A 26,710-nucleotide genomic window follows, 5' to 3' on the forward strand; every position below is an offset into this window, starting at 1 on the left:
GGGGCGGGGCGGGCGGCGGTGCCGCACTCGCTCTGCGCGGCTCCCCGAGAGCGCTTTTGTTGTAAAGGGGAGGGCGCCGCGGCGGGGACGCGCACCCGCTGCTCTGACAGGAGGCAGCGCGGTCGCCTCCCTGCCTGCCAGTCTCCCGCCGGCTGCATGTAGGGCTGCGGCGGGGACGCGGAGCTGGGAAGACAACGACCGAGCGGAGCCGCGCCGCGCCGACCGGAGCCGAGCCGGGCCCGGCGGAACCCAGCGCGGCGCCGCCCGTGCCCCTGCGGGAGGAGGTCGCCATGGAAGTCAGCGCGGGTAAGCGAGGTCGGCCGTTGCGGGGGGCAGCTGTGCGGGACGGTCCCGCGGGGCCGGGCGGGCACGGGGGTGCGGGCGGGGGTCGGCCGGGTGGAGCGCGCTGGGGGGGCCGGGCGGGCGGCCGGCGGCGCGGCGCGGTGCGGGGGAGTGCGCGGGGTCGCGGGGGGACACGCGGTGCGGCCGTGTGCGGCGGCGGCGGCACGCGGCCCGTCCCGATGAGCGGGGGCGGTGTTGTGTAACGGGGAGGGGGCGGCCCGGGGGCAGCGCAGGGCGGGCCCGGCTCTTCCAGCCCCGGCGCCGCGTGACCGCGGCAGGGAAAAGCCGCAGCCCCGGTGCGGTGGAATGGGGTGAGGCGGGAGGGCGGCCGCGGGCACGGGGGCCGCGCTCCCCGCTCCCTTCTCGCTTTGTTAGCCAGGGAGATCGGCGGTGTCGGGGGTGCCGGCCGGGGCGCCCCTGCAGCCGCAGCGTCCCGGGGGCCGGTCGGATCGCCCGGGCAGTTTGCCGCCTGCTTCGTGCCCCTGCGGCGTTACCGCTTCCCAGATGTGTGTTAATGGAATACCAGCAGGTTGCGGTGCCCCCCGCCCCATCCCTAAAGTGAATCCCGCCAGGTAGAGCCCAAAGGGTCCTTGTCAGTGAGCCGGCGGTGCCGCAGCAGCAGTAGCGCGGCTCCGCGTAGCCCGAAGGACTCCTCTCACCACCCTCCGGCAGGTGGGTTCCCTACGAAAATCCCTGGCAGTTCACAGAACCGGGGCTGCCTCCTCCACCGAGCACCCCGGTACCGCGTTTCTGCGGAGTGCCAGCATCCGTGTGCACGTGTACGTGCTCCGTGTCTGTGCTCTTTGTTCTGAGATGTCACCCTGTGCTCTGTGTGAGAGTCAACTTTTGACTGCTGACCAAACAAAAACAGGGTTCACAGGGAAGTGTAATTTCTAAAATAACAAAAAGTACGAGGAATTGCGACTGTGACGCTGGCAAGACTGCCAAGCTCTCTAGGGTGCCAGAGCAGCCCAGCTATCTGGAGCTCCTCCAGCTCTGAGGAGAAGAGGGGTGAAACTCCCCCACGGGCACACACTTCCTGTGCTCCTCTGTGACATTGGCCTTACCCTTGAGGGAAAAGAGCATCTCTTTTACGAGCAGGGTTTAAAGATAATGGGGCGCGGTGGCAGCGTGGAGAAACGTGGAGTTCCCTGCAGGGGCTGTGCTTGCGTGTCCCGATCTGCCCCTTGCCGATAAGGATGGCGCCTGCTGAGAAGGCCGGTGCCTCCCTTGGACCAGGTGAACAGTGAGCTTTGACCTGGCACCTGGCAGAGGCGCGTGCGGCGCTGGGGGATGGCACAGACCTTTGTCAAGCAGGTGGCGTCTTAGCCCAGCACGGGTGCCTGATGATGCCTTCCTTGCTTCTCATGCCGTGGCTGAACTCATGACCCCCTTGCCAATCCTCCTTTCTCTGAAAACCTGATCCGGAATGCGTGCTATGCAGTGTGGAGGATTTCTAAAAAAAAAAAAAAAAAAAAAAATCTGTGTGGGACCAGCGCCTGAGGCAGGGCACAGGGGCACTGCTGTGTGGGAACGTGAGCAGCAGTCCGTGTGTCCTGCACGTGTCACATGGCCCCTTAGCCTGACTTCTGCTCCCAGGCAGCTCTGCCAGGAGCTCCTGGGCTGTGTGCTGTTTAGGGAACCCTCCTGCCAAGGGTTTTGTTGATAGAAAAGAAATGAAGTGTTGAAGAGGAAGTGGGCCAGTTTTGTTGCTGCAGAGGTGCTAAGAGGACCGTTATGTCTAATAAAAGTGCTGAAAATCTGTAAGTCAGAATTGCTCCCTGCAAGCAGCGATGTTTCCAGGGTTGTATAATACCACTGCTTTTATCTGTGAGGAGGGTATGGCTGATGTAAGATGCTACAGCCTCTGCCTGCCATGCCAGTTCAGTTGATCAAGGATTCTACAGACACCACTGCTTTTCTTCTCCAAAGGAAGGCAGTGCATGGCCCTTTTAAAGTTTTGAATTCTTACTGGTGTGTGGAGTTCCTTGCTGCAATGTCCTGAGTCATCAGTGAGGAGAGTCTACTGAGCAATAGAGGCATAAAATGTAGAACATACCGAGTGTAATTTATTTATACAGTTTCATGGCTATGGCTTTTGAAATTCTTGAGTGAAATATCAAATGTTTTTATATTGACTTTTGAAATGCTGAGTCTTGGAGACAAACTCATATGAAGTGCAAACAATTTCTCTTGCTTGCGAGCAAGAAGAAGGAGCCTGTGAAAAGCCAGAACTGCTCCCAGGTCTGCCTGAGGACAAAAAGCTGTTTCATATGAGGGATTCTGAAGTGTGTCAGATTGCAAGACGCGGCAGGACAGAGGCTGTTTGCAAATAGCAGCCTGGCAGTTGGAATTTAGCTGCTGCTAGAAAGGCTACAAAGGCTTGCAGTCGGACAAATGGCGTTCAGTAGGCTAACCAGACTGCAGTGCTATTTCCTTCCCTTGCCCCCTTTCCTTCTGCATCGTGAGCACCTCCCAGCCCTTCCTTTCTGTGCCTCTGGCATGTAGCCTGCATGAAGAAGTCTTTCTCTCTGCCCTATTTCTGTCCCTAACCTAGCTTGTTTGCATTCTGGCTCCACAGTGCTGCAAGATCCTGTCTTGGCTCTGGCTCCAGATGAGCTCTGCTCAGGGGGTGGCCGGGGAAACCCTCTCTGGGTCACTCCACGCCCTGTCCCTGCTGCCCCATCCTTCCAGCACCATGGCTTGTTGCACCATCTTTTGGTTATGCCATTTCATCTCGGCCTGGACCAGAGGAGACTGATAGGATTGGGAGAAGGGGATGAGGCAGACTGGGAGGTCAGCTGTAAAAAACGAATGGAGACAAACAAGCTTGAGGGAGAGAGGGAGGGAAAGGAGTGCTCCCAGGAGCACGTAATGGCTGATCTGGTGGTGCTGGGTCACGGCGTGGCTCACATGGCAGCGGTGCATGTCTGCTGGTTATGTCACTACGTGCTGCCTTTTTTTTCTTGCCTTAGGGGGTGTGATAGCTTACATCAGCTCTTCGAGCTCGGCATCTAGCCCAGCCTCATGTCACAGCGAGAGCTCAGACAGCGGTTTCCAGTCGTCCTCTTCGCCTGTACCATCTCCTCCAAACAGCTCCTCCTCGGAAGGCGGATGCAATGGCCGGAGCAGTGAAGGCTCTGACGGGGCGCCGAAGAGCGATCGGCTGGAGGAGACTATTAAAACAAACCAGTCGAGTGTTGCTGGTTTGACAAAAGGCCATAATGGAGTCACAAGTATGTTTGGTGCCAGTTCCTGAAAACACCACTTTCCCCTTATGTTTTACAACCCCGTGTGTTACAACCAGGTCTCCCTTTGGCTTGTGGTGTAGGTGCATAGCAAAGCCTCCATGTTTATCCTGTGGCATTAAATGTGTGGTAATACGTACGGTATTGCCATAGGAATGCTGAGACCATGGGGGTCCCATTGCTGCCAACCTCAAACAGTCCATAAATACAGTTCAGCTTTACTTCAAATTGTCATTAGTGAAAACTGATCTTAGCAAAATCAAACAGTTGGTTAAAAAGAAGTGATGAAGTAAAGGTGATATAATCAGAAATTGCTTTCAAGTGTATTTATGGAGCTGTCTTGGAAATCTAGTTTCTCTGTTCTTTCATACTCTGTCCCCTGCCCCTTCACCTTCCCTCCCCCCACCAGCTGTGAGGAACAAAATAAATTACCCAAGCGTAATACTTTTATAGCTGTGGGTGGAACAGTTATCTTTTTGATTCCAAGTCATAATTCTGTGGATGTGAAAAATAAAGTACTTGTAAACTGGAACTAAAGAATGGCCTTTTAAAATACATATAACAATCTATCTCTGCATATTTACTTCACGCTTCTCTTGGTAGTCAGAAAAGATCAGTGATAGAGAAATATATTTGAATAGTTTTAGAAGGGCAGGATTCAAAATAAGTATTGGAATGAGTGATTCAGCAAACAGCTGAAATTTACTCTTTTGGAGACTGAATTATTTTACTGGCAGAACTGTTTTATTGTTTTGGATTGTTATGAAGCTAGAATAACTGTCTAATAGTTCTACCTCAAATAGGGTTTTTTTTATTGCTTTGTTGTTTGGGTATTTTTTTTAAGTATTCCTACCTTAAGTTCTTAGGAAGGACCTTTACTTAAAAATTCTTAAGTATCAGGGCAGAGGTTCCTGGAATGAAACCTGTTGTAAATTGTTCAGATAGATAAGTTTTTTAGCTCAGTACTAATTGTGTTTAAAAAAAAAAAAAAAAAAAAAAAAGTTGTGGTTTGGTTATTTTTCCTTTTTGAAAACCTTAAAAAAACGTTTTAGTTCCTCTTTACAAATGAAACCCAAATGTCAAATAAGTTACTTTTCTGGTAGAATATGTTTCTGTGGGAGTATTTCCAGCTGTCTCTGTTGGATTAAGGTAACTTTGTGGTTACTGAAATCACTGGTAAAATTCCCATTGGCTTCGGTGAAACCAATGTTAGACCAGCACTTAGGACTTGCAAAAAAATTTTATTGACAAGCTGAAATAAAATAGGTGGGGAAAAACTTAAAAAACCTAAACCATGAGCGTTTTTACGGGATTGATAAGGTATTTTCAATTTCAAGTATGTAAGCCATTCTGGATATGCACTCAAATGGTGGTCTCTACATATGTAGATGTGGCTGAGTTACCAGTCCTAAATTGTTATCAGATATGTACAGTGTATGGCCAGTGTTGAATCTATTATAAAGTGTGCTTTAGTATTTCTGGTTTTTAAGAAAAAGTGTTTATTCTCTTTTGGGGAAACTGTAGCCTTTCACAGGCTTTCTTGTCCTGATGGAAAAAACAGATTGAGCCTGAACTTTGGTGGCCTAGTTAACTGAATGGTCCTTTTAAAAGTGCTTAAATGTAAGCAGACTTTCTTTTTTGCTGCTGAGCGCAGTGCTACTCTGTTTGACAGCCCAGTGAATATGTGCTTTCTCCCTATTTGTTTGAGTGCTTCATGTTTGTCCTCTTTTCCCCCCACCCTTGCACTGGTACCTTCTGCACTGTTCAGGGGGTTTGTACATTCATGTTGTCTGTTCTTCTGCTGTATTTTTTCACATGTTGAACTGACCTGACATATTTCGATTTAAGTCCAGGTTTTAAAAGCTGGAAGCATGTTCCTGTAGTTGTCACTGGTTTCTATATCCTTGACTTTTTTGTTTGATTCTAGAATTTAATGGCATGGTTCTTCTTTGCAAAGTCTGTGGAGATGTCGCTTCAGGATTTCATTATGGTGTTCATGCCTGTGAGGGCTGCAAGGTGAGCTATATTTCTGCTCACCTTTCTGCTGGTGAAATGCTCAAGTTCTCCCCATAGGGGAAAAAGGGGTGATGCTGCTAAAACAAATTTTGGTATAGTTCTCCATTAAATATGAGAAATTTCAGAAGCTGTAGGGAACAGGCAAACCACTTAGGAATATACAGCATTTTCCAAACTCTGCAGTACTTTCTGTTCCCACCCCTTGTCCAATCCTGCCTGACTTGGAGCACACAGCAGAGAGCAAGAACTGGAAGCAGAGGTGGTAAGGACCATGTCACGCAAGACATGTGCATGTTAATGGCATTAAGAGATAGTGGGTGTGAGTTGTCACCTGGGCTGGGACGCAGAACAAAACAGCTTTGGAAAAGCAATTCTTTACCCAGGGAAAGCCAGAACTAGATATGTATTTTCTTAATCTGTAGTTACGTTCTGTGATGGAGCTTATTAGCATAAAGGGTTGTTAGAAAAAACCACCTTAGAAGGTCATATGGTGCAGCAGGAAGGTTTTATTGCCAAACTGCAGAGATGGAAGTTAAAATATGTTATTTTGACTCCCATCTTTGCACTTGATGTCATAGGTGTTTGAGAGCATTTCTTAGGGAACTGTTGGTACAGTGACAGAGGTAATATTTGAGATGCTCTGCTCTTAGGTGCTGACTGTGCAGGGAACAACTTAGCATCTTTAATTAGAAATCATAACTAGTTCACATTACATACAGATCACACACAAAGGGGAAGTAAGTCATGAGGAGTACCAAGTTCTTTAAAATCTCTTGGGGCTGATGGCTCTGAAGCTGCTGATGCGATGCAGTGAGGTTTACCGTGCTGGCGGAGACATGAATCTTGGTGGAAGGATTTGACATGTGCTGTAATGATAGTTGTGGGGTTTTTTTGCTTGTTTACAGGGTTTTTTCAGAAGAAGCATTCAGCAAAACATCCAGTATAAGAAGTGCTTGAAGAATAACAACTGTTCTATAATGAGAATGAATAGGAACAGATGCCAGCAGTGTCGTTTCAAAAAATGCCTGTCTGTTGGGATGTCAAGAGATGGTACGTTCCTGTACTGAGCGGGGATCCTCTGAGAGGGAATCTGCTGCCCACTTCAAAAACAATTGCTGAGGGTCTTAATGGCAGATAATGCAGCCAAGCCCTATTGTCAAGGAGAGGTTCCCTGTCTGAGAGCATTTAGTTGAGCTTGCCGTTTTGCTCCTTGAGTGTCATGGGCTGGTGAGGTGGTACTGTGGGCAGCCGCAGAGCTGTCCTCCTGCCTGTGGAGCTGATGCAGTGGGATGTGCTGCAGTGGCCTGCTAGGGGGATGGTTGTAACAAGTGTCTTGATTTTGGTTTAATGTTAAGACTTACAGCTGTATCCTACCTGAATTGAACAAGACTCATATTTTTCTTTTTTTTTTTTTTGTCTTTGTTTTTTTTTCTATTTTCTTTTGTTACTATTGCTTTTTCAATGAAAGGGAATTCTGCCCAACCTGATAGCTTTAGAGTTGTCACCATAGAGCCTCAAGAGTTAGCTTTGGTGCATAGGATGAGCATGTATCTGCTCCTTTTTTTTCTTTCTTTCTTTCTTTTCTTAGAGGGAGAGGAAAGGCAAGGAGGAAGTGTTGGTCTGTGTCTCTGACCACCTTGCTTGCTGTCCACTCCTTGAGCCATTTTAATAAATAATGCTGAAAGTGTAGTTCATTTGTCTGCTACAACTTACTGCCACAACCAGAACTCTTCCTTCTGTTTCACTTTTAAATTTTCTCTGGGTGTTTGTTTCACAAGAACTAGGAATCTCAGGCTGTTAATAATTTAGTGGGTGGAGTGCTAGAACTTATTTTAAATAATTGTTCCGAGTTCTTGTCGTGCATAGGAGTTATTTCATCCCCTAGGCGCTTGTTTGCGCACAAGGTTGCACCTGCTTTAATGAAAGAGACTTAGTTACATTAATGATGGACTACTGCATAATTACATCAGTCGAAACTGGTTGTAAGCCCTTGTGCGGCTGCGGTTGGACAGGGCGGTAGAGGCAGTTGTAGATTCCCTAGGACAGGGTCAAAAGTGCTGCAGCCACAATGATGCCCATCCCCTTGCCAGCAGAAAATGTCCTTGTCAAGGCAAAGTTACCAAGAAAATTTGCCAAGGTAAGCGTCATTCAGCATTGATTCTCTTGTTTTGGTAAGTTACGTAATTGGTCCGCAAGGACCTGTCTTGTAGGACTTTTGTGCAAAGATGATATGAACTGTGTTTACATTCAGCTAATTGTCAGCTCATGAAGTTGTGCTGAATTAGTAGATCCAGTCTTAGCCTGACACTTCTTCAGTTAACACAACTGTGTGTATAATGCATAGCCAGGTTTGAGGCAAAAGGGGAAAAGGTATTACAGACCGTGTGCCTTAGAGCTGCCTTCTCCCTAAACAATGGCATACATGCCAGTGTATTTCTGTTCATGCCAGTCGTATGCCCCAGGAGCTCTTTGACTTCACTGGTAATACCCAGGCTGTAGTATTGGTGAAAGCAGTTAAAATCTTGCCTTAAAAGGCAGGATTTTTTGTTGGGGTGTGTTATTTTGTGTGTGTATGCTAACACTTTCAGGACTGACTTTTTTCCACTTTCCACCACTATCCATTTCTCCACCTTGGTAGCTGTTCGATTTGGCCGTATTCCCAAACGTGAAAAACAGAGGATGTTGATTGAAATGCAGAGTGCCATGAAAACCATGATGAACAGTCAGTTCAGCGGTCACTTGCCCAACGAAGCACTGGCAGAACATCAAGACCAAGCACCTCAAGAAGATCTTTCCTCCAAGCCCAAACAAGAGCGAGAAACCATCAACAGCCCTTCTCCCGCTCCTAGCGCTGACATGGCTAAGGAGGAGGTGATCGGGATGGTCACCAGGGCCCACAAAGACACTTTCATGTACAACCAAGAGCAGTCCCAAAACCCAGCAGAGATGATGCAGCCCCAGAGTGGGGAGAGGGTGTCGAAGAGCACCGAGCAGTACATCTTGAGCAGCGAGCACTGTGTAGGTGGCCTCGGTGGCCCTCAGTACCCTGACAGGGAGCAGCACCTTGGCGGACAGTACAAAGGGAGGAGCGCAATGCATTATCCAAGCGGGCACCCCGTGTGCTTCACAAACAGCCACTGTGTGAACTTCACCAGTGGTTACCCTCAGCGGATGTGTGAGAGGATCCCAGAAGATGGCTTTTCTCCAAACAAGAATGCCACTTACTCGTGCAGCACTGGAGGAAGAATGCATCTGGTATATTGATATCAATTGTTTGATTTGGCTTAGTTATTGATGGGTGTGATCCAGCAGTGCCTCAGTAGTCATGGAGCTGCACGCAGTTGGCGCAACTGCTGGAACTTTAAAGGGTGACACAAGTTTGGTAGTGCAAATTGTGATGAAGCAGAAAAATGGCTCAAGGTGTGGAGGATTTGAAATCATACAAGTAATGGGGTTTCTTGGCTTGGTTTTTAGCTAACTGAAAGTAAAATAACATCAAAGAGTATTGGCTGAAAAAAAGTCATGGGTTTTTTATGTGACTTGACTTTAAAATGAAAATAGGAGTTTATAAATTCCCCTTTTCACTCAGTCCTTTTGAAGACTTTACTTTCAAATAATCTATACAGTCAGATGCACTGTATTTTCCTTAAGGGTTTTAAGAGCAAATTTCTGGGGTCAAACCCCAGGGCTAGGATTTTAAGCCAGTCTACAGGCCTTACTATGGGCTCTAGAATCTCTGTTGCAGGGTAGGCTGCTTTTTTGGTGATGGGGATTTTTTTATTTGTTTTGTTTTAATGAGGCCCACAGGCTGTGCATCCTCTTCACTGTAGAACATGTTCGGATACGAAGAGAGACAGGAGGAAGATGCACAGTTAAACCATTAGAGAGAAGTTCAGGGTCTTCTCTGTAGTCCTTACGCAAGTGAGGCTCTGGACACACTTCTGGGTACCTTAGATGACTTTGCTAGAGCATTTTCTCACTGAATTCCTAACAAGGATGCTTCCTGGTTTTTTGCATATGGTTGTTGGCTTGGTTTGGTTGGGGGTTTTTTTTGCCTTTGCTTAACAGGTCCCTCTCATTTGCCTTGCACCTGCTGTTTCTCTGCCATTCAGGCAACCAGTTCTGTAAGCCCCTTAAAATAGATTGTCCTTCTCTTTATCACTGGAGCCTGGGATGAGAGAACATAACATCCTCGTTCTCATCCTGCGCTCCTGGTGTGAAGCGCGAGCCCCTGACCTTTCTGAAGTACTTGAGCTGCCGCTGTTTTTCTGCCTCCTACTTTGTGAAGATCCTTCACACATTCTTTAAGACCCCCCAAAGGTCTCCTCAGTAAAGGTGTTTATTTTGATGCTGCATTTCCATGGGGACTTTTTAGGTTTTTTGGGTTTTTTCTTTAAAAAAAAAAGTCCTTTTTGTCTACTGCCTATATAGACCATGCCATCCCTAGCAGGGTCTGACCTTAATTGCAGACTCCAGGCACTGCAACATGGCAAATAATAATTCCCAGCCTTTCTTCCTTGCAGGGAAAGTATGTGGTGTCACTACAGCGGCATTCCTGGCACTCCTGAGAAGCAGAGGTTAAACCTGTCAGTATGGGTGGGCAGGGAGTGGTGCTTCCTTGCAGAGACTCAACCAGTCAGTTTGACCTGTGCATGGAGCTGCAGGCAGGAGTTAATCAGTGATGAGGAGACAAAACCAAATCCAGCAGAGCACTGCAGCTCCCCAGCCCCGCCCCACGTCCCTGATATCAATGAGGGTTTTGCCCAAGAACTCAGTGAGTTCAGGATCTGACCAAAATGAGTCATCAGCAATAAGGGCAAGTCATTAGGCTCTGAACCTGTATGGAGACAGATGTTCAGGGGTTTGGTTGTTTTTACTCAATATCCCTGTAACCAGAAAAGCAGAACAGGCCATTCCTGAAGAGGTTCCTCTGAAGAGAACTGGAGACTGTACAAGCTGACATTTGCTTCCACAGGAAGCCTGTCAGAGTTCAGGGAGTGCCTGGATGGCAATCTTTAGGCATATGATTTAGTTTTAGGTGGTCCTTCAAGGAGCATGGAGTTGGACTCAATCCTTATGGGTCTCTTCTAATTTGGGATACTCTGGTTCTTGGGCCAAAGTCTATCAGGAGACCACAGACACAATGCACTGGGTGTGGAAGTGGTAGTTTCCCCTTGGGACTGAGTGCCTGTGGGTAAGGGTGTGCTGTTGTAGGATGGGAAGTTAAGGTGATCTTTGTGTCCATTGCAGAGCAGGGTACTGAACCAGAGATTCCTTATTTTCGGAAAGTGCTGTATTTATAACAATACCTATGTGAACCATTGCAATATCACAGGCAGAGCAGTGGTTGGCATCTGCTGTCCTTCTAGTTGTGTGCCTAGACCTTTTCTTCTGCCAAAATATTATTGTCTTGTAATCTTAGGACCTCCCACACAAAGAATCGCAGGCAATTACCATATTCAAGATGCCCTGCAAAAACAGCACAGCTCTGAGGAATTGCTAATCTATTTCACTGTTTTCTCTTTGTTTTGCTGACATTATGTAGGATTACATACACCATTTAGTATACTTGTGAGGAATACTTAAAAGGAATTTTTGTCCTTGATGATGACAGGTGAAATTAATATTAAAAGGTTTAAGCTTCATTAAAAGATGTAAATTTTAGAAGCTAGAACTGAAAATATCGCAGAGCTTCTGGTTGGCTCTTGCAAAGGGAATTTATTGGCAGTCAGCCCTGACTGATATGTCTGGTCTCAGTGTAATGGATTCAGACTTTCCTACAAAAAATTGCTGTATGTTTGTATAAAAAGAACATTTTGTCATCTTGTGACTGAGAAATACTGGAATAGCAGTTCCTTGGTGTTCTCCTTCAGTAATACAAGTAAAAGCAGACTTGCAGAAGAGGGTTATCCTTGTAATGAGGGTGTAAACCTGTGACTCAGGAAACCAAGGCTTGCTTTCTTGCTCTGGTGTCGACATCGTTGTCGCCTTGACTGAAGCCCTTCAGTAGCCTGCAGAACAAGAAAGATAGGAGAATGAATGAATGTCATAGTGACTGTGAGACTGCAACTGATTGATTGTGAAATTGCAATTTACTGTGAGATTACAGGGATAATACAAGTAAAGAGAAATTCAGATGTCAGAGTAGATCAGTTGAGATCAGGGAGGAATAGCATAACTTTGGTTGTGTCAGGTCTTTTGCAGTACACAGTGTTGTAGGTTCTGAAGTTAACAAATTTATTAACAGATTGCTGACGATCCCATGGATTTTTTTCCTAGTTTGTTTTTGAGCAAGGGGAAGTAATCCAGTTTCTTTGGGAATTGATTGAGGAATACTGATCTCTTCTTTTCTCTGTTTCATTACTGCAAAGTTTTGTTGAATAATAAACATGTTTCTCTCAAGTCTTTGTCAGTATTTGGAATTATACCTTTAAAGGTTGTTTTCTGTCTCTGTTTTGCAAATATCAGGTCTGCCCAATGAGTAAGACTCCCCATGTGGACCCAAACAAGTCTGGCCATGAAATCTGGGAAGAGTTTTCCATGAGTTTTACTCCTGCAGTGAAGGAAGTGGTGGAGTTCGCCAAGCGCATCCCAGGTTTCCGAGACCTCTCCCAGCATGACCAGGTCAATCTTCTGAAGGCTGGGACCTTCGAGGTGAGACCAAGTGTGTATATTGCAAACCTGACAAGCTGTGCATCACTCTGACCCTGTACAAACAGAACCAGATAGAACTGGGGTGTGTCAGGTGAAGCCAGCTTGTTCATGGATGCTCTGAGCATTCTCTGAGGTGATGGTGTCCAAGGGATCTGTTTGGTCAGACCTTGGTGACCTGTCCCTCTTCCAATGAGCACAGAACTGCTTGGCCATTCTACCCTTCCCTCTTCCCTGGGCATTAATAAATACATAATTAGGGGTTTCTAGCTACCTTTGCTTACTCTGGAAAACTGTACTGCATCTGGAAGGGTGGAGAGGTTAGAAAGCTATCTACTGACTTACAGGTTTTGTCGAGGAATGTGTTTACTGCTCTGCATGTCCTTCCTTGTGCCACTCTGCTTCCTGCCAAAGCCAGAGTATCCAATCCTGACCAGTCACCACTTAGGTGGCCACTTGGGAGTGTCTGAAGCTTCCGTGTGCAATGCAGTAACAATGGTACTGTACGTGTACGTGTACTGCTGCAGCTCTGTAGATATTGTGTGCCAGCTGCAGCCTGACTTACTCTAGACTAATCCCACTAGGTCCTTGTGGTTAATTGCATCCACTTGTGGTCATGACGTATATGTGAATTAGTGGTATTAATTTGGAAATGATACCACAGAGCTTGGTGCTGTTTTATAATTAGTGACCTTCACTAGATGACCTTTACATCATGTTTTAGTTGCCCTTCCAGACCCTTGTGTCTACTGGAGACCATACACATTTCATAAATATTCAAATACGAAATTTGAGCAGAGAGGACGCATTTCATAAATATTCAAATGTGAAATTTGAATAGAGAGGGTCAGAGGAGCCGAAGTCCCAAGTATTTGATGTTCCTGTGCTTTTCTGGGGAATGTAGCATTGGTGATGCCTTTGCTGTTGTTTACATGATTTATTCTTTCAAAGAGAGATGCTGGATTTTATATTTACCTGAAATGAAGACATTTCTTGTGTGATGTGTTGGGTCTTCTGTCTGCATTTATACAGCTCAGTTCTAAAATGGATAATTGTTGGGTTGGAAGGTACAAGGTTTACAGGAAGACTTGTTACCTGGAGTCTGTTAGTTTTCTTGTTTCCTTCATTTTGCTGTCATGTATTTTTTTCTTTTATGCTTATTCTCGACCTTTTAAGATTCATCCACAACTCCTGTAGTGAAAGGGCTGTATTTTTACATCTTCACTACTTTCACAAAAATCTTGGTTCCTTCCTCTGCAAAGGAGGAGAAGAGTGAAAAATTTGGCTTGAACTGTACCTGTAATGTAAAGCCAAACCTTCATGTTTTGCAAGTAAAACATTTTGTCTTGGTCTTGCTTCACCTGAAGCTTTTCTCAGGCTTCACTCTTACGCTTTTTTGCTGGTTACAAGCACTGCTGATAAGGAGGTTTCTATATCCAGGAAATTAGTAATAATGTATGGCTGTATGCTGTCACTATTCACTTATTTATAAGAAACATTAATGATTCCTGTTAGTGAGCTACAACTTGCAGTTAAAGACCTATGTGACATCTTAGCAACAGGAAAAAAAAAAAGGTAGGGCTGCAGAGCAGTGGAAAAAAAATCCACAACAGGATTAACAAAACAATTGTGATAGAGGCAAAAGCATCTTGAAAGCCTGGTGCATCCAAGGTCATTCCTGTCTTCTGGGTAACTGAACCAGGATATTCCAATGTCTGCATGTTAATAGAAGAACCTGAGTGAAAGTGCTGCCTCCAGGTGTGGTGTGGCTTGGCACTGTGCTTCTTAGCAGTTCATATTTGAGGAGTGCCTGTCCCTGGGAGGGTAAGAGGACACATGGAGACAATGTTGGTGCAGAAGCTGCACAGCTATATTTATATTCACACACACACAAGCTAAAAAGGTCTCTTAGAACTGGGAGTACTGGGGAGCTCAGTGTATCGTGGTGGCATTTGCATGGCTTCTTATGAGAGCCAGCTCAGAGACAGCAATGAGCCTAAAATAAGGAACTTGCCTGGTTTTGAGTGGGCCCTCCTCCACCTCCCCTCCAAATGTAGTTGATGGTAGGGCTAACAAGGCCCTTGGATCCCTTTGAGTAGTGACTCAGATTTGACTGCAGCTGGTAGGGACATGATCAAGCCACGTCCCAGAGTGGAAGTTTTTATGTGCCTGTGTTGCTGTGGTCAGGTGATAGGATTGATCAGATGTGTCCTCAGCATGCACAAGTGTGAGCCTGGTTTGAAATGAAATGGGATGAATCAGTCCTGTGCTATGCCATAGTCCATTCTTTGTTTAGAATGGTGGCATTGAAATAGGTGAGGTCTTTGCCTCAGAATAAGTCAGGACAACTTTATGGGCTTCAGTTTTGAATATCAGCACTAATCCTGGTTGCTTGTTATTTAAAGATGTTTCTAAAGCCCAATTCTATAGGGAGAATACTGTTTTGAACTGAAAGGTTGCTGGATACCTGGTGGGTCTGTGCTAATGCACAAGTTCAGCTTTGTCTGCCTGCCCTTTGCCTGTTTTTGTTGTATTCTGATGGCTTCTGCATCTGGGTTTCTGCACTCTGTAGTTAATGTCATCAAAGGACATCAAAGATAGCTTAGCTGACAAAAGTGAATAGTATGTAGTGCTCCTGTGTCCATCAAGGTTGTTGCATGTTGTTTGGCCTGTTAAATTTAGGAGCAGGTCCTAATGTGCATGAAGTGTTTGAATTCTCAAACATTTTTGTTTGTTTTGAACACTCCTTTCTTTAAGCTTGTGAAAGGCACCAGTCTTTGAAAACCTGGTCCTCCTCTCACTTGTAGTAAACACTTGAATTAATGCAGTTATTAGGGTAAATGAGAAGAGACAACTGTCACACCAAGAGATTACAGTGAGTCTGAAGTTTTAACCAGTGCCAGTTAGTTCATTTTCTTCAGATAAGAAGGCTGTTACGTGCAACTTAAACCTTGAAAATGTAAATAAGGTTGTTGAACATGAGCAAATTAAACTTTACAAGCCATTCCAGAGGGAAACATTTCACAGTACAACTGAGAAACCACGAGAGAAATTTCAGCCCAAAGGGGTAAGTTTAGCACACCTCAACTGCTCCAGCCCAGGTGCTTGTACCAAAGGGGTATTCCCAGTTGCTGCAGACCAGGTGCCATCTCAAGCTGTGCTTCCCCAGCCTACATGTGGCTCCTTTCTAGCAGAACTCATTAACATTCCTGTGGGTACAGTGATGTGGCATGGTACTTTTCCAAAGAATTGCCTAGGGGGCCCGAGCATCAGGTGGTGTAAATCAGCATTGTTTCCATAGAGCTGCTCCACTTCATGCCAAGTGAGAATCTGGTTCAGTACCTTCATTTTGCTCCTCATGAGTGTGGCCAAGAAAACATTTCTTTTAATGCTCTGTGTGCCTTTGGCTGTTGTGTGGCTTAAGCAAGTTGTCCTACTGGCATATTTATGAATGACATGGTCTGTGTGGCTTAGGCTGTCTGAGGCTTAAATTTTAATTTTCCTGCCTTTCATATGCTTTAGCCCCTCCCCTGCATCCACTCCTTAATTTTGTCACTTGTTTGTTTCTCCAGATTATGGGCCAGAGCTTGCACTGTGTTTTGCAGCTCAATAGCATGCTGACAGTTTCTGTATAGAATGCTTTTAGAATGGTTAATGAGGCACTTTGAATGATGTTAAAAAGTTTAATGTTTTTCTTTGGCTTTTCTAGAAATGTACCTTCATTTATCTGGTTTTGTTGTTCCTTTTTTCTTCCTTTTTCTTTCTCCAGGTTTTAATGGTACGATTTGCATCTTTGTTTGATGCAAAGGAACGTACTGTCACCTTCCTGAGTGGCAAGAAGTACAGTGTGGATGACTTGCATTCAATGGGAGCTGGTGATCTGCTCAACTCAATGTTTGAATTTAGTGAGAAACTAAATGCCCTGCAACTTAGCGATGAGGAAATGAGTTTGTTTACAGCGGTTGTCCTGGTATCTGCTGGTAAGGAGAGAAAGTTAACTTGCACCTTTGCCAAAAATTGAATGTGACTCTCTATTAAAAGTTTTCTGTAAAATGTATGCCCTGTTATTTCATGTATAAGTGCAGTTGAGTAGGTTTTAAAGGTACTAGCATCCTGTAATGTACTTTTTAAGATACCTAGTCTTTCTAATATTGCCTTTTTAGAAAAAGGTGACAATGGGCTTATATTTTCCCTCTGCTTTCTGTGTAATGCAAAAACAAATAGCTGCTCCATGGCCATTTAGATGCTATTTGTTTGGCTTCTCTTAAGTTTCACAGGACAGCATCACTGAAATTACTCCTGACTTGCACAGCATAAGTCTTTGGATAAGGTGGTATTTTTGCTTCCAAGTGTTGTCATATAAGTCTCTTGCGTATTTTACTTAAGTCTAAATCCAGCAGTTTGATCTCTCCCTATGTCAGCAAGAAAGCCCTATCATCTGCATCGTGACTTCTCACCACCAAAGGCCTGCCAATCCACTGACATCTTCACCAGCCTCCTATCTTGTTTCAGTCCCTGGATAGACAGAACACCCTGGCCCAGATTCAAAGAAGGATTAAGCACCTACTTCTGTAGTATTATCTCAAGCCTCAAATTAGGCACATTAGCTCTGCATATAATGCCTGGAATGCAAGATGCGGGATCCCTGTTTGCTGGGTAAGAAGCTCTCCTAGGGGTAGGTAGCAGGAATGCTCGCAGCAGCCACTGAGACAACGAGCCAGCAGCTGGGGAGCACTGAACTCCTTGAACAAGGGCATCCCTTTCACATGAGCAATTTAGACCCATGTGTTATCAAGGAGGGGCAACCAGACATGGTGCTGTAGGCATGTGAGGCCTCTGTAACAAGGTAGGACAGTTCAGTCTAATAGCTTTGTGCGTGGCTGAGCTGAAATGTCACAGGACAGGGCAGCTGTCGCTTCTTCAGGTTGTAAGCCATGATAACGAGCAGAGGGTGGCACAGAATTAGCAAGCTTCAAGAGCCAGAACAAATGGCAGTGTGAAGGAAGCATGGCACTATGATCTGAAGGAAGCATGGAATCTGTTAATGAAAATGTTCAGGTAGCAGAGAGAAACCTGAAGTCTTAGTTGCCTTTCCAGACTCTGGAAATTCTTGACAAGAACTGCAGGCAGCCTTTAAAATAAGGACTGACAACCAGGTCTCTTTTCTTCTTGTGCATTCTAACTAGGCTTACAGCCATTCTTCTTGCTTGCTCAGCTCCTGGGTCCTAGAATATCTCAATCTCTGTGCCACCTGTTTTCAGTCTAATTGGCTGTATCTGTTCTGTTAAATGTGCTTCTAGCACAGTGCCATCTCCCCAGCCTTTAATGCACTGTGCTGATTGCCAGCTCCCAGCAGGGGTTAGCTTAGGGATGGCATGTAACATGTACAGCATGTAGTGTCAGCCGTGCAGCAGGACAAAGAGAAGGTGTTTGGTATTCAGGCTTCTTGCAGTTGCTAAGGATTTTTCAGATAATATTTTGGGTATTATGGCTGCCTGTCTTAGCTGCTTCATGATCTGATCTGCAGTCTGATCACAGTCTTCCTGGACATCTTCACAAAATTTTTTAGGGTTTTATAAAGTACAGCTTTATTAGTCGTTGTTGGGGCTGTATTCCAAACACAAGGCTAACCCTTATGATCAGGGTTAATAGGGCTAACCCTGTGAGTTCAAAAATTTTCAGAGCAACTTTATTCCATGAGACTGGATTGAACTGCTGCAGTTGTTACTCTGCACAAGTGAGTAAATGAGCTGGCTTCATGCTCAGGCAGATAGTGAAGAGCAGAAGTGGCCTCAGCAGAGTTTCTGGGGAAGATGCTTACGGTGAGAGGGATTGCCAGGAGAAGAAGGTGCCCGTAGAACCGAAGGATTGTGGGCATGTGTTGATTAAACAGATCTTGAAAGACAGATCCCTGCATCCCACTCTTTGAGGAGTAGTGTAGCCAAAAAAGTAATTTCCTATAAGGGGAGGTGGCGCTTCGTTAGAGATAAAGAATTGAAGAACAGAATCAGAGAGAATGACATGGGGATGCAGGCAAAGGGAAAAATGCCATAAATGTAAGAAGAACTGAAGGTGGAAGAAAAAGGCCATTATGACTTCTTCATCTCAGAATGAAGGTTATTCAAGAGAATACTGAAAGGGAGATAGTAGTCAGGATTTACATCAGTTCCAAAAGCAGAAAGGAGTGTGACTGTTGAATGCTGATTAAGCGATGCAAAATATAAAGTACCATGCTGCATTAATTAAAGATATTTTTAAAGACTTCTAGTTGATTAAAACTAAGAAAAAACCAAAACCCACCAGTGGAACAAGAAGTTAGGTCTTTAAATACTGCTAGTTGGGAGAATGCTTTTACGAAACATCTTCATTTAACACTGGATGAATAACCACTCTTAGGAGTAGCATTTAGAACGTACAGAAGAGGCAGTGGTGGTAGCAAGGACTGTGTAACTCTGTACATCCTCTCCTTCCCATGTCATATGGCAAAGAAAGAAAAAAGCAGGATCACACTTGGGTGGTGCTGAGGAATTATCTTGGTACTGTTCCAGAATTAAAAGAATGCTTCACCTCTGGCTTCAGTTAGCTGGATGTGTTGAAGATGGAGGAGAGGTAGCAAGGTGGATCATGGCCACTGGAGGAGGAAAAAGCAAGACAGAAGCAAAGCTGAAAGAATGTGGTTTGTGCAGGTCTAGAGACCAGTTAATCCCTTAACTAAGGGTCTTGCTTTGTGGTAGAAGAACATGAAGTACACACCCTCTATTATTCTCCTTTACTGGCATAATACTAACAAAATCTGCTGGCCACTGGGAGCAACTGGAAGTAGACTCAGAGGGGGAAGAAACTCTTGGACTAATTGAAGTGAGGAGGTTACAGTCACCTGAGGCAGCCAGGAAAGGCTGGGCTGCATTCTTCCACCTTCAGAGGCAAGTCAGTACTCTTGTCAGCTCTTGTACAGAGGTCTTGTGAAACTCTGTTGGGCATGTTCTGTGCAAATGTCATTTTACCTGCTCGGAATAGAGCAAAGCTTTTGCAGAGCAGGGGGCAAGCAGGAGAGATCATTTAATAAATAAAGGCAGAGATGTCTCCTCATTCATGTTCTCTTGGACAGCAGCTGTCAAACCTATTGGACAGTCTTCACAGAAAAGTGGAATGTGTGCTAATAAAAATTGTTTAATAGTAATCAGAGTTCCTAAGTGTAGAAGATTCTGGAACAATCTTCCTAAAGGAACAAAACACAAGTAACTGCTTCAAGATGCATCCTTAATTGGATTATGTAATAATTTTTCCTATAGCAGTAGGGAACTGCACTGAGTAGTCCAGGAGGACTTCCTAGAGTGTTCACCTGAGCAATGTGATGGGATTGACACTGACAGCATAAGGAAGGGATTCCCACTCTGTACGATCTGACTCAGTGTTACTCCAGAAAGCTGCTGTCATTCCACGTCCCAGTTCTGCAAAGTGCTTAAGTACATGTACACATCAAAGCACATTTCTGTTTGTGGCAGTCACTCGACTATGTATGTGCCCTGCTGAATTTACATAGTGTTTAAGAACAGAAGCTACAGCTTGGAAAAAAAAAAACAGCTACTGTGCCTGATTATGTGGTGAGATGTTTTACTTAAAAATTCATCCTTTCAAGCCTCTTACTTAGGTTCCACCTAATGATACCAGGTGTGTTCAACTTAAATACAGCTCTCTTGAAAGCAATGCTTCAGGTGTGGTGGGAGTGCAATAAGTGAGAACATAATACCTGTCTTGATGTTGACATTCTTCTTTTTCTCAGCTGGGAATTTTTGGGTGCATCATGTTTCATTTTTTTAAGTGCTTCAGAACACGCTCAGAAATAGTGCCCAGTCATATGAATGGTTGTACTCCCTTTGCCCCTGAGAATCCCATTGTGCAGCTAACAACTGTGGCTTGTCCAGAGTGGGATTTCCTCCTCAAACCTTCAGTTTAAGTTTAGGGTTTTATATCTAGCCTTAAGAAATGTTTGAAATTTTTACTTTCATGCAACCTGTCTTTCTCCTTGGGTTGAAAGTTGTGATTCAGCAACATACTTAAACATTTGCTTCAATCTGTCATCCTCTGGAAACATGGGTTAGGGATCACAGAAATAGTGATTGAATGCTGCCAGTTTGGCATGAACTTAGTACTTTGAAAAGTTAATGCTAAATAACCTTTGAAAGACTTTTGGTGTGTGATTTAAAACTTCTGGCATAAATATCTGATTTTTCTTGTGCTTGTTAATTTAGTAAGGGATTCTTGCCCTGGTTTTATGTTGCAGGCTACATCTGTTCAGTCAGTTTTTTTTCCCTCCTACCCTCCTGTTTTTTAATTTCTCTCTCTCCCTCTCACCCTGCCCTTCTGTTTAGATCGCTCCGGAATAGAAAATGTCAATTCTGTGGAGGCACTTCAGGAAACACTAATCCGTGCATTAAGGACCTTAATTATGAAAAACCACCCAAACGAAGCCTCTATTTTCACAAAACTTCTTTTGAAATTACCCGACTTGCGTTCCTTAAACAACATGCACTCTGAAGAACTGCTGGCCTTTAAAGTTCACCCATAGGCCTTTAGGTCTCATTTGTACTTGGACTTGCCTCGTGTTAAACTGTTTTGTGCTAAAGTACGTATTTATACAGTTGTACCACTTGTTGGAGAGAGTTCACAGACTGTGAACAGTTGATAGCTGTCCCATAACCATGCAATAAAGCTTTGGCAGGTGCTTTCAGCTGACGGCGGCGCAGCCTTTGGAATCCTCCATGGCATCCAGGCCCAGCTGTGCCCACTCCTGCAGGAGAGGCTGCGATGAGCCCGAGTGAATATGGACTCTTCTTTCATTTAGGAAAAAGAACCACCACTGCCCTCTCATGTAAACTGAATGCAGAGTAGCTGTGTATGTGCTTATGGAGCATGGAATGGGATGGGAACAATCCTGTGCTAATAGGAAAATGGAAGAGCTGATTTAATTGGTCTTTCACTTATCTAATAGATGTATGTCTGTGTCTCTTGATAACTCACTCATGGTTTCACTGTTGTTATTCCATTAAACCCGATGGAATGGTTTCAGCCTGCACCAACTCTTCACTGAGCGTGTGTTCATGCCATGTGTATATAATATAAATAGTTAAGTAGTGAGTGTTTATGGCTATATAAAGTACAGAGTTGTGTGTATATATGTGTATGTATATAAATAGTTCTATACATAAAGTATACATATAATTTCTTCACAATATTTTAAACTGTGAAGGAATTTAAACTTAAAACAGAAGGTGATCTATGGAAAGAACCAAATAGATGCACTTTGCATATTGCTGAACTAATTATCTGAGCATTTTTTAGAAAACATCGAATTTGCATTAATATGCTGTGTTTGTTAATTTAAAAAATAAAAAAGACAACCAAGAGTGGCACTAAAGAGGCAGAGTCAGATTCAACTTCCAGAAGGGTTTTGTAGAGAATCTCAAGCAGAGATGGTTGGTTGTGGCACTAATGAGATGAATTGTCCATTGCCACTGAGGTTCTTGTATTCTGATAAAGGTTAAATAAGCACCAGATGCTCTTCAAAAACTTCAGCACAGCCAGAGAGAAACTGTCAGATTAATAGCAATGTCTGTCAGAAAAAGAAAAAATGGGAAAAATGTATCCATGGTTGCATTTGGGTGTATGTGTGTTCTGTGACTGTTTATTTCTTGCAATACATCATTTTGCTGCTTCATTGCTAAATGAGAATTGAAAACAGAAATGTGAGACTCCCCATGTCTTTTCTCCATTTGGGCTTTGTGGTTCCCATGCCTGTTCTTCTGGAGCTCTCCATTGGTGTGTGTGCATGTGAGCGTGTGTGATGTGCAGAGAAGGTGCATTAGATGGTCTGGATTTTTTTTTTTTTTCTTAAAAAAACACCACAAAAACCAACCAAACAAATGGGACTTTTTTTTTGTTGTTTATGCCAGTAGCAAATTACAGAGCAGATCCGCAAGGCGTAAGATTCTGCTGCTCTTCCATCTAGGAAGGCAGCTCTCCTATGGGGTTTTTTCCATTTGTAGCAGGACCTGGCACCAGAAAAGAGAGATTAAAAGAAGTCAAAGCAGTTGTGTTAATTAGTTACGTTTATGTTTTGCTAATGTGGGAAGAAGATGCTCCATCACCCTTGTTCAGTTAACTTGCCTTAGAGGTAGCCCTCAGGGTCTCTGGTGTTTTGGCTACTCTTGGGAGGGAGCCTGCTCCTGGTAGTCAGGGCCAGGATGCCGGAAGGCTGCAGCCTGCAGAGCTCCTGCCCGCACCGCGTGGGCTGAGAGGAGCCCTGCCTGTGGTCGAGCTGCAGCAGAAGCAGCCGTGAATTCCCTGTGCCTGCTGCTCAGCATCAGGATCTGGGATGGGAAGAGGGAGGGCTTGCACCCTGCCATGCTCCCCTGGCCTTTGGGTTGGGTTTCCACCTCAGACAGGAGGAAGGGGCTGAGGGCGGGCGAGGCAAGTGCTTGGTAAGAGGTGGGGAAAATTCAGCTGTAGCCTTGGCTGAGGAGCAGAAGAGCCACCCTTTCCCCAGGCAGGGCTGTCCTGCTCCAAGCTGCTTTAACCACTGGGTGATGGCCCTTCCCTACATACGGTTTTGCTACCCAAATGTTCTATCAGGGCATATTGTCCTAATTTCTGTTAACAGCCTGCATCCTACCAGTATTATTTGTTTGAGAGCTTCACTGAATTACGCGTCGAACCATTCAGACTTCAGAGAGGACACAGTCACACGGTTTTTATTGTTTAGTTGCTGAAATGACTTCTTTGTAGACCCCATTTCAAACATGGAAAGTACAGTTAGCCCTCGGTTGTTTTGGGAGGGAAGAAGGCTTCTTACGGAGATTGCCACCCTACAGCTGTGTTTTGTTGTGTTTTGTTTTATTTTTTTTTTTTTCTTCTTAAAACTGTATTATTAAGCCTTTAGGAATGTATAACCAGGACTGAGTAATTACTGCTTATTACATTTTTTTAGTTAGATTGACCATGTATGCCTATAGATAGATATTCTAACTTGTGCAATTTCATTTGAAATAATCTTCCTGTACATAATGGAAAAACTCACATAACAGAAAAAAAAAAAAAGCCCCAAACAGATTGACTGAACAAAAAGCTGATTAAAGTATGGTTCAAAAATGACCCATGTATTACAAACCCTAGCTGGACTCTTAGAAGAAAATCTAAACTCATTGTGTTAGCTGTGTATTGTGAGCTCTTCTTTTACTGTGTCACTGGTTATACACTTGTTAAATGCTGAGATAATAGACTTCATGCCAGGCATTTGAGTACTGTAGATTGGGTCATTGCTGAAAGATTAATGTACTGTATGACTTAAATGAAATTTTTATTCTTGATTTTATTCCTGATTTTGTTCTTGTTTTAAAAGATTAAATATGGGCATTATGTCAGCAAGCTAAACTTCTGTGTCTGTGTACTTTGTACTTCTCTGTACGAAATCTGGCGGGGAGGATAGCACGCTGGGATGAACAAAGCAGAAGAGATTCTCTTCTGGATGAGAACATCAGCTGCTCTAAGGTCACGGGGCTATGCTGGGGCACAGCAGCAGGGAGAGCCAGCATCTCCTCTGTCTGTGCTACTGCTCTGTCTTCCCAGGTGTTTGGATGGGGTTTTCTGGTCCGCTCCGTTTGCTACAGTTACAGGGCTTTTTTGGGTGTGTCATTAAAATAGTTATTTTAAACACTGCATTAATGTGGAGAATATAACTTTGTAACTGAGAAGAGGATAAGACACTAAAGAATAAAGCTGAAAAAAATACTGTTTGGTTAAGACGAATCTTGGGGTTATGAGAAAGGTGTACAAAAGAGAGCATAGGAGGGGCAAAGATCTGTTATTTTTCCAGCTTCATTTCCTACTTTAGAGTGTGCACTCTTCTGGGAGATAAGAGAAGCTTCTCCAGAAGATGTTGTATCTACTGGTAATTTAAAAAAAAGGTGCACACCAAAAAAAAGTTGAACAAAATTATTACTGCCAGCATTGAAAAAAATAACAGCACAAAAATGGTTTTGTTTGTTTGTTTTGTTTTGGGGTTTTTTTGTTTGTTTTGTTTTTTGGGTTTTTTTGTGACATGTTTTCTCTGGTGCCATGTTTGCACGTGGCTTTTGTTGCTGCCATGAGGTCTGAGCCCTTGTGAGTAGTGTGACAAGGCACAGAGGTTCCAGAGCCTGGGAGGTCCTTGGGAAGAACTATTCTCAACTCTTGCTGAATTGCTGTGTATGGGTCACAAGTAATGCTTCCCTGTTTGGCTGCAAGAGCCTTACCACAGCAAATGGCGGGGGCAGGAAAGACATTTCCAGCAAAAACATGATTCAGTTCTCGCTCTCTCAACCTCTCAGTCTGGCAAGATGCTCTGGGGATGGGAGCACAAGCGTCTGTGCTGGTTCATGGGAAGTTTGCTGGGCTCCAAGTCCGCAGTGCCGGCCTGAGTGTGACTGTGCCCGCAGCAGCAGCCCGGCCTGTCCTCGCTCCACCAGGAAATGGTGACTGTCGCAAGGAAAACAGAGGTATGAGTGTTCCTGTGTGAAAGTGTGAACCGATGAGGTGTGGGAGCCAGCTGCCTCCTGTTCTGGCTCGTGACCCAGGGGCTGTGCTGGGTGGGAGGGAGTCGGCATTTGCAGCTCAACCGCAGAGCACTTTGATTACAGCAACAGTTCCTACAAGGAAGCAATTGGCACTTCCTCCTCTTTGATGAGTACAGCGAGCAGCTGCAAGAGCCTTCATCAGTGAATGCCGCCTTTTTTCCCCTTTTAATTTACTTTTTTTTAATTTCAAGTTGAAGTTTGGAGTGGGGAGGGAGGAACGTCCAGGTATGAGGAGAGCCTGGAGGCAGCCACCCCTGGCAGCTGACTGAGCTGCAATGGGCAGCTTGTTGAAAGCACCGTAGAGGCTGTGCTTGCTGGGCAGGAAAGTTGGTCAAGGACACAGGCGCATCACCAGCAAGAGAAGAGCTGAGCAGGTGTGTGCGGAAGCTGACAGGCTGCACACTCTTGGTTATTTGGAAAAAAAATGCCCATTCACACTAAAAAACCCTTCCTCTGTGCAGACTCTGCTCTGCCGCACCAGGTTCCTTCACAGAGCAGTTTATAGCTGCTGTAAATGCACACCCGAATTGTTTGTGAATGCACAGCTTGCGCTGATACAGGGCTGAGCTGTTCTGTCTCCTGCCTGGCCTGAATTCCCACGGCAGGGTTTGCTCCCCTGCATTGTGCCCCAGGACTGCCTTTGCCTCTGGCTGGAGAGAGGGGATTACTTGTAAAATTACATGCTTAAAACTTGATGGGGGAATTATCTTCCCAAAGGGCCCTTCTGTCTGCCCCCTCACCCACTCAGTGTAAGAAGACTGCAACTCAAATTATTCCATGCAGCTGCATTGAGCACTGCTTGTAAGATGGTACAAGGCAGAGGAAAAGGCCGCTTGTCAGAAGCCCATCTGGGTCAGAACCTGCAGCTCGAAATGAAGCACGGCTAGAGAGCCCTGCTGCTGGATTGCTGCTGTACACAGCTCTTCTCCATCGTGGGTGGTGCTCCACGGGCTGCACGCAGGCTGCCCTGGGTTAGCTGCAGTGGTAATGCTGTATGAGAGGAGGCTGACACCAATGCCCTCTTGTATGCCACCCTGGCACGTTCAGTCGCCAGCACAGAGCTGAAGATTGTCTCTGACCTAGGCTGGAGACTGACTTGGTTCTTGCATAGCCCCAGAATATGGGAGGATCTCAAGGAGAACCTCCAGTATCATTTGGCCCCCTTCCCTCTGCTCATGCAGAAGCCTGAGGAAGCAATCCAGACTCGTGCACATCCTGATAGCTGACTTCCCTTCTGCACTTCTCTTTGGGATAGAGAAAACACATGAGTAAATGGTCAACCTAACAGATGGCAAAAATTATGTAACAATTTAACAATGTTGCATTTCCACAGTTTCTAAACTATCACCCCTCAGGCTGGCTTGTGGCACAGAGCTCAGTCAATGCTGCATGAAGGATTTTTTCTTCCCACCTTCTTACCCTTGCCCAATAGGAGCCTCTCCAGCCTTGTCTCATGCTGCTTAACATGTGTGTGGCTTGGCAGCCCTGCTTCCTAGTGTGCAGTGTGCCTTTGCCCTCTGTGCCCATGCACAGGCTCCCCCTTGTTGGGAGCTTGACACGGGACCAAACTGACCCCCTGCACACACACCTGCAGGGGAACATCTGTCCTGTTAGTGCCTTTATGAGAGCCTGAGCAAAACTGCCAGGTTAATGCGTCACAAAATGAATGCTGGTTCTTATGCTTTACAAAGAGAATTCAGTCATGTTTTCCATAATTTGTGGAATTCGTGGAAAGCCGCCAGGTGGAAAATGTCCAGGAGAGGGGATGGTTGACAGCCATCTGAACATGAACCAGCATGTGCCCAGGTGGCCAAGGAGACCAGTGGCATCCTGGCCTGTATT

The 26,710-nt window shown here is 45.1% G+C and overlaps 1 protein-coding gene across 2 annotated transcripts; it reads left to right on the plus strand.

Annotated features, from left to right (window-relative positions):
* Nucleotides 1-13: 13 nt before the first annotated feature.
* Nucleotides 14-23,687, plus strand: NR1D2 (nuclear receptor subfamily 1 group D member 2). 2 transcript variants are annotated; one of them, XM_041466201.1, is made up of 8 exons: nt 14-306; nt 3,318-3,578; nt 5,518-5,606; nt 6,512-6,656; nt 8,245-8,861; nt 12,075-12,260; nt 16,027-16,237; nt 20,630-23,687. In XM_041466201.1, the coding sequence occupies exons 1-8, from the start codon at nt 291-293 to the stop codon at nt 20,824-20,826; spliced, it is 1,722 nt and encodes a 573-aa protein (XP_041322135.1). In that variant the 5' UTR covers nt 14-290; the 3' UTR covers nt 20,827-23,687. The 2 variants fall into 2 exon arrangements, with proteins under 2 accessions (XP_041322135.1, XP_041322136.1); XM_041466202.1 differs by lacking the exons at nt 5,518-5,606; nt 6,512-6,656.
* Nucleotides 23,688-26,710: the final 3,023 nt, after the last annotated feature.

The sequence above is a fragment of the Pyrgilauda ruficollis genome, unplaced genomic scaffold (genome assembly GCF_017590135.1).
Source record: "Pyrgilauda ruficollis isolate IOZ18807 unplaced genomic scaffold, ASM1759013v1 scaffold2, whole genome shotgun sequence".
NCBI classification, from domain to species: domain Eukaryota; kingdom Metazoa; phylum Chordata; class Aves; order Passeriformes; family Passeridae; genus Pyrgilauda; species Pyrgilauda ruficollis.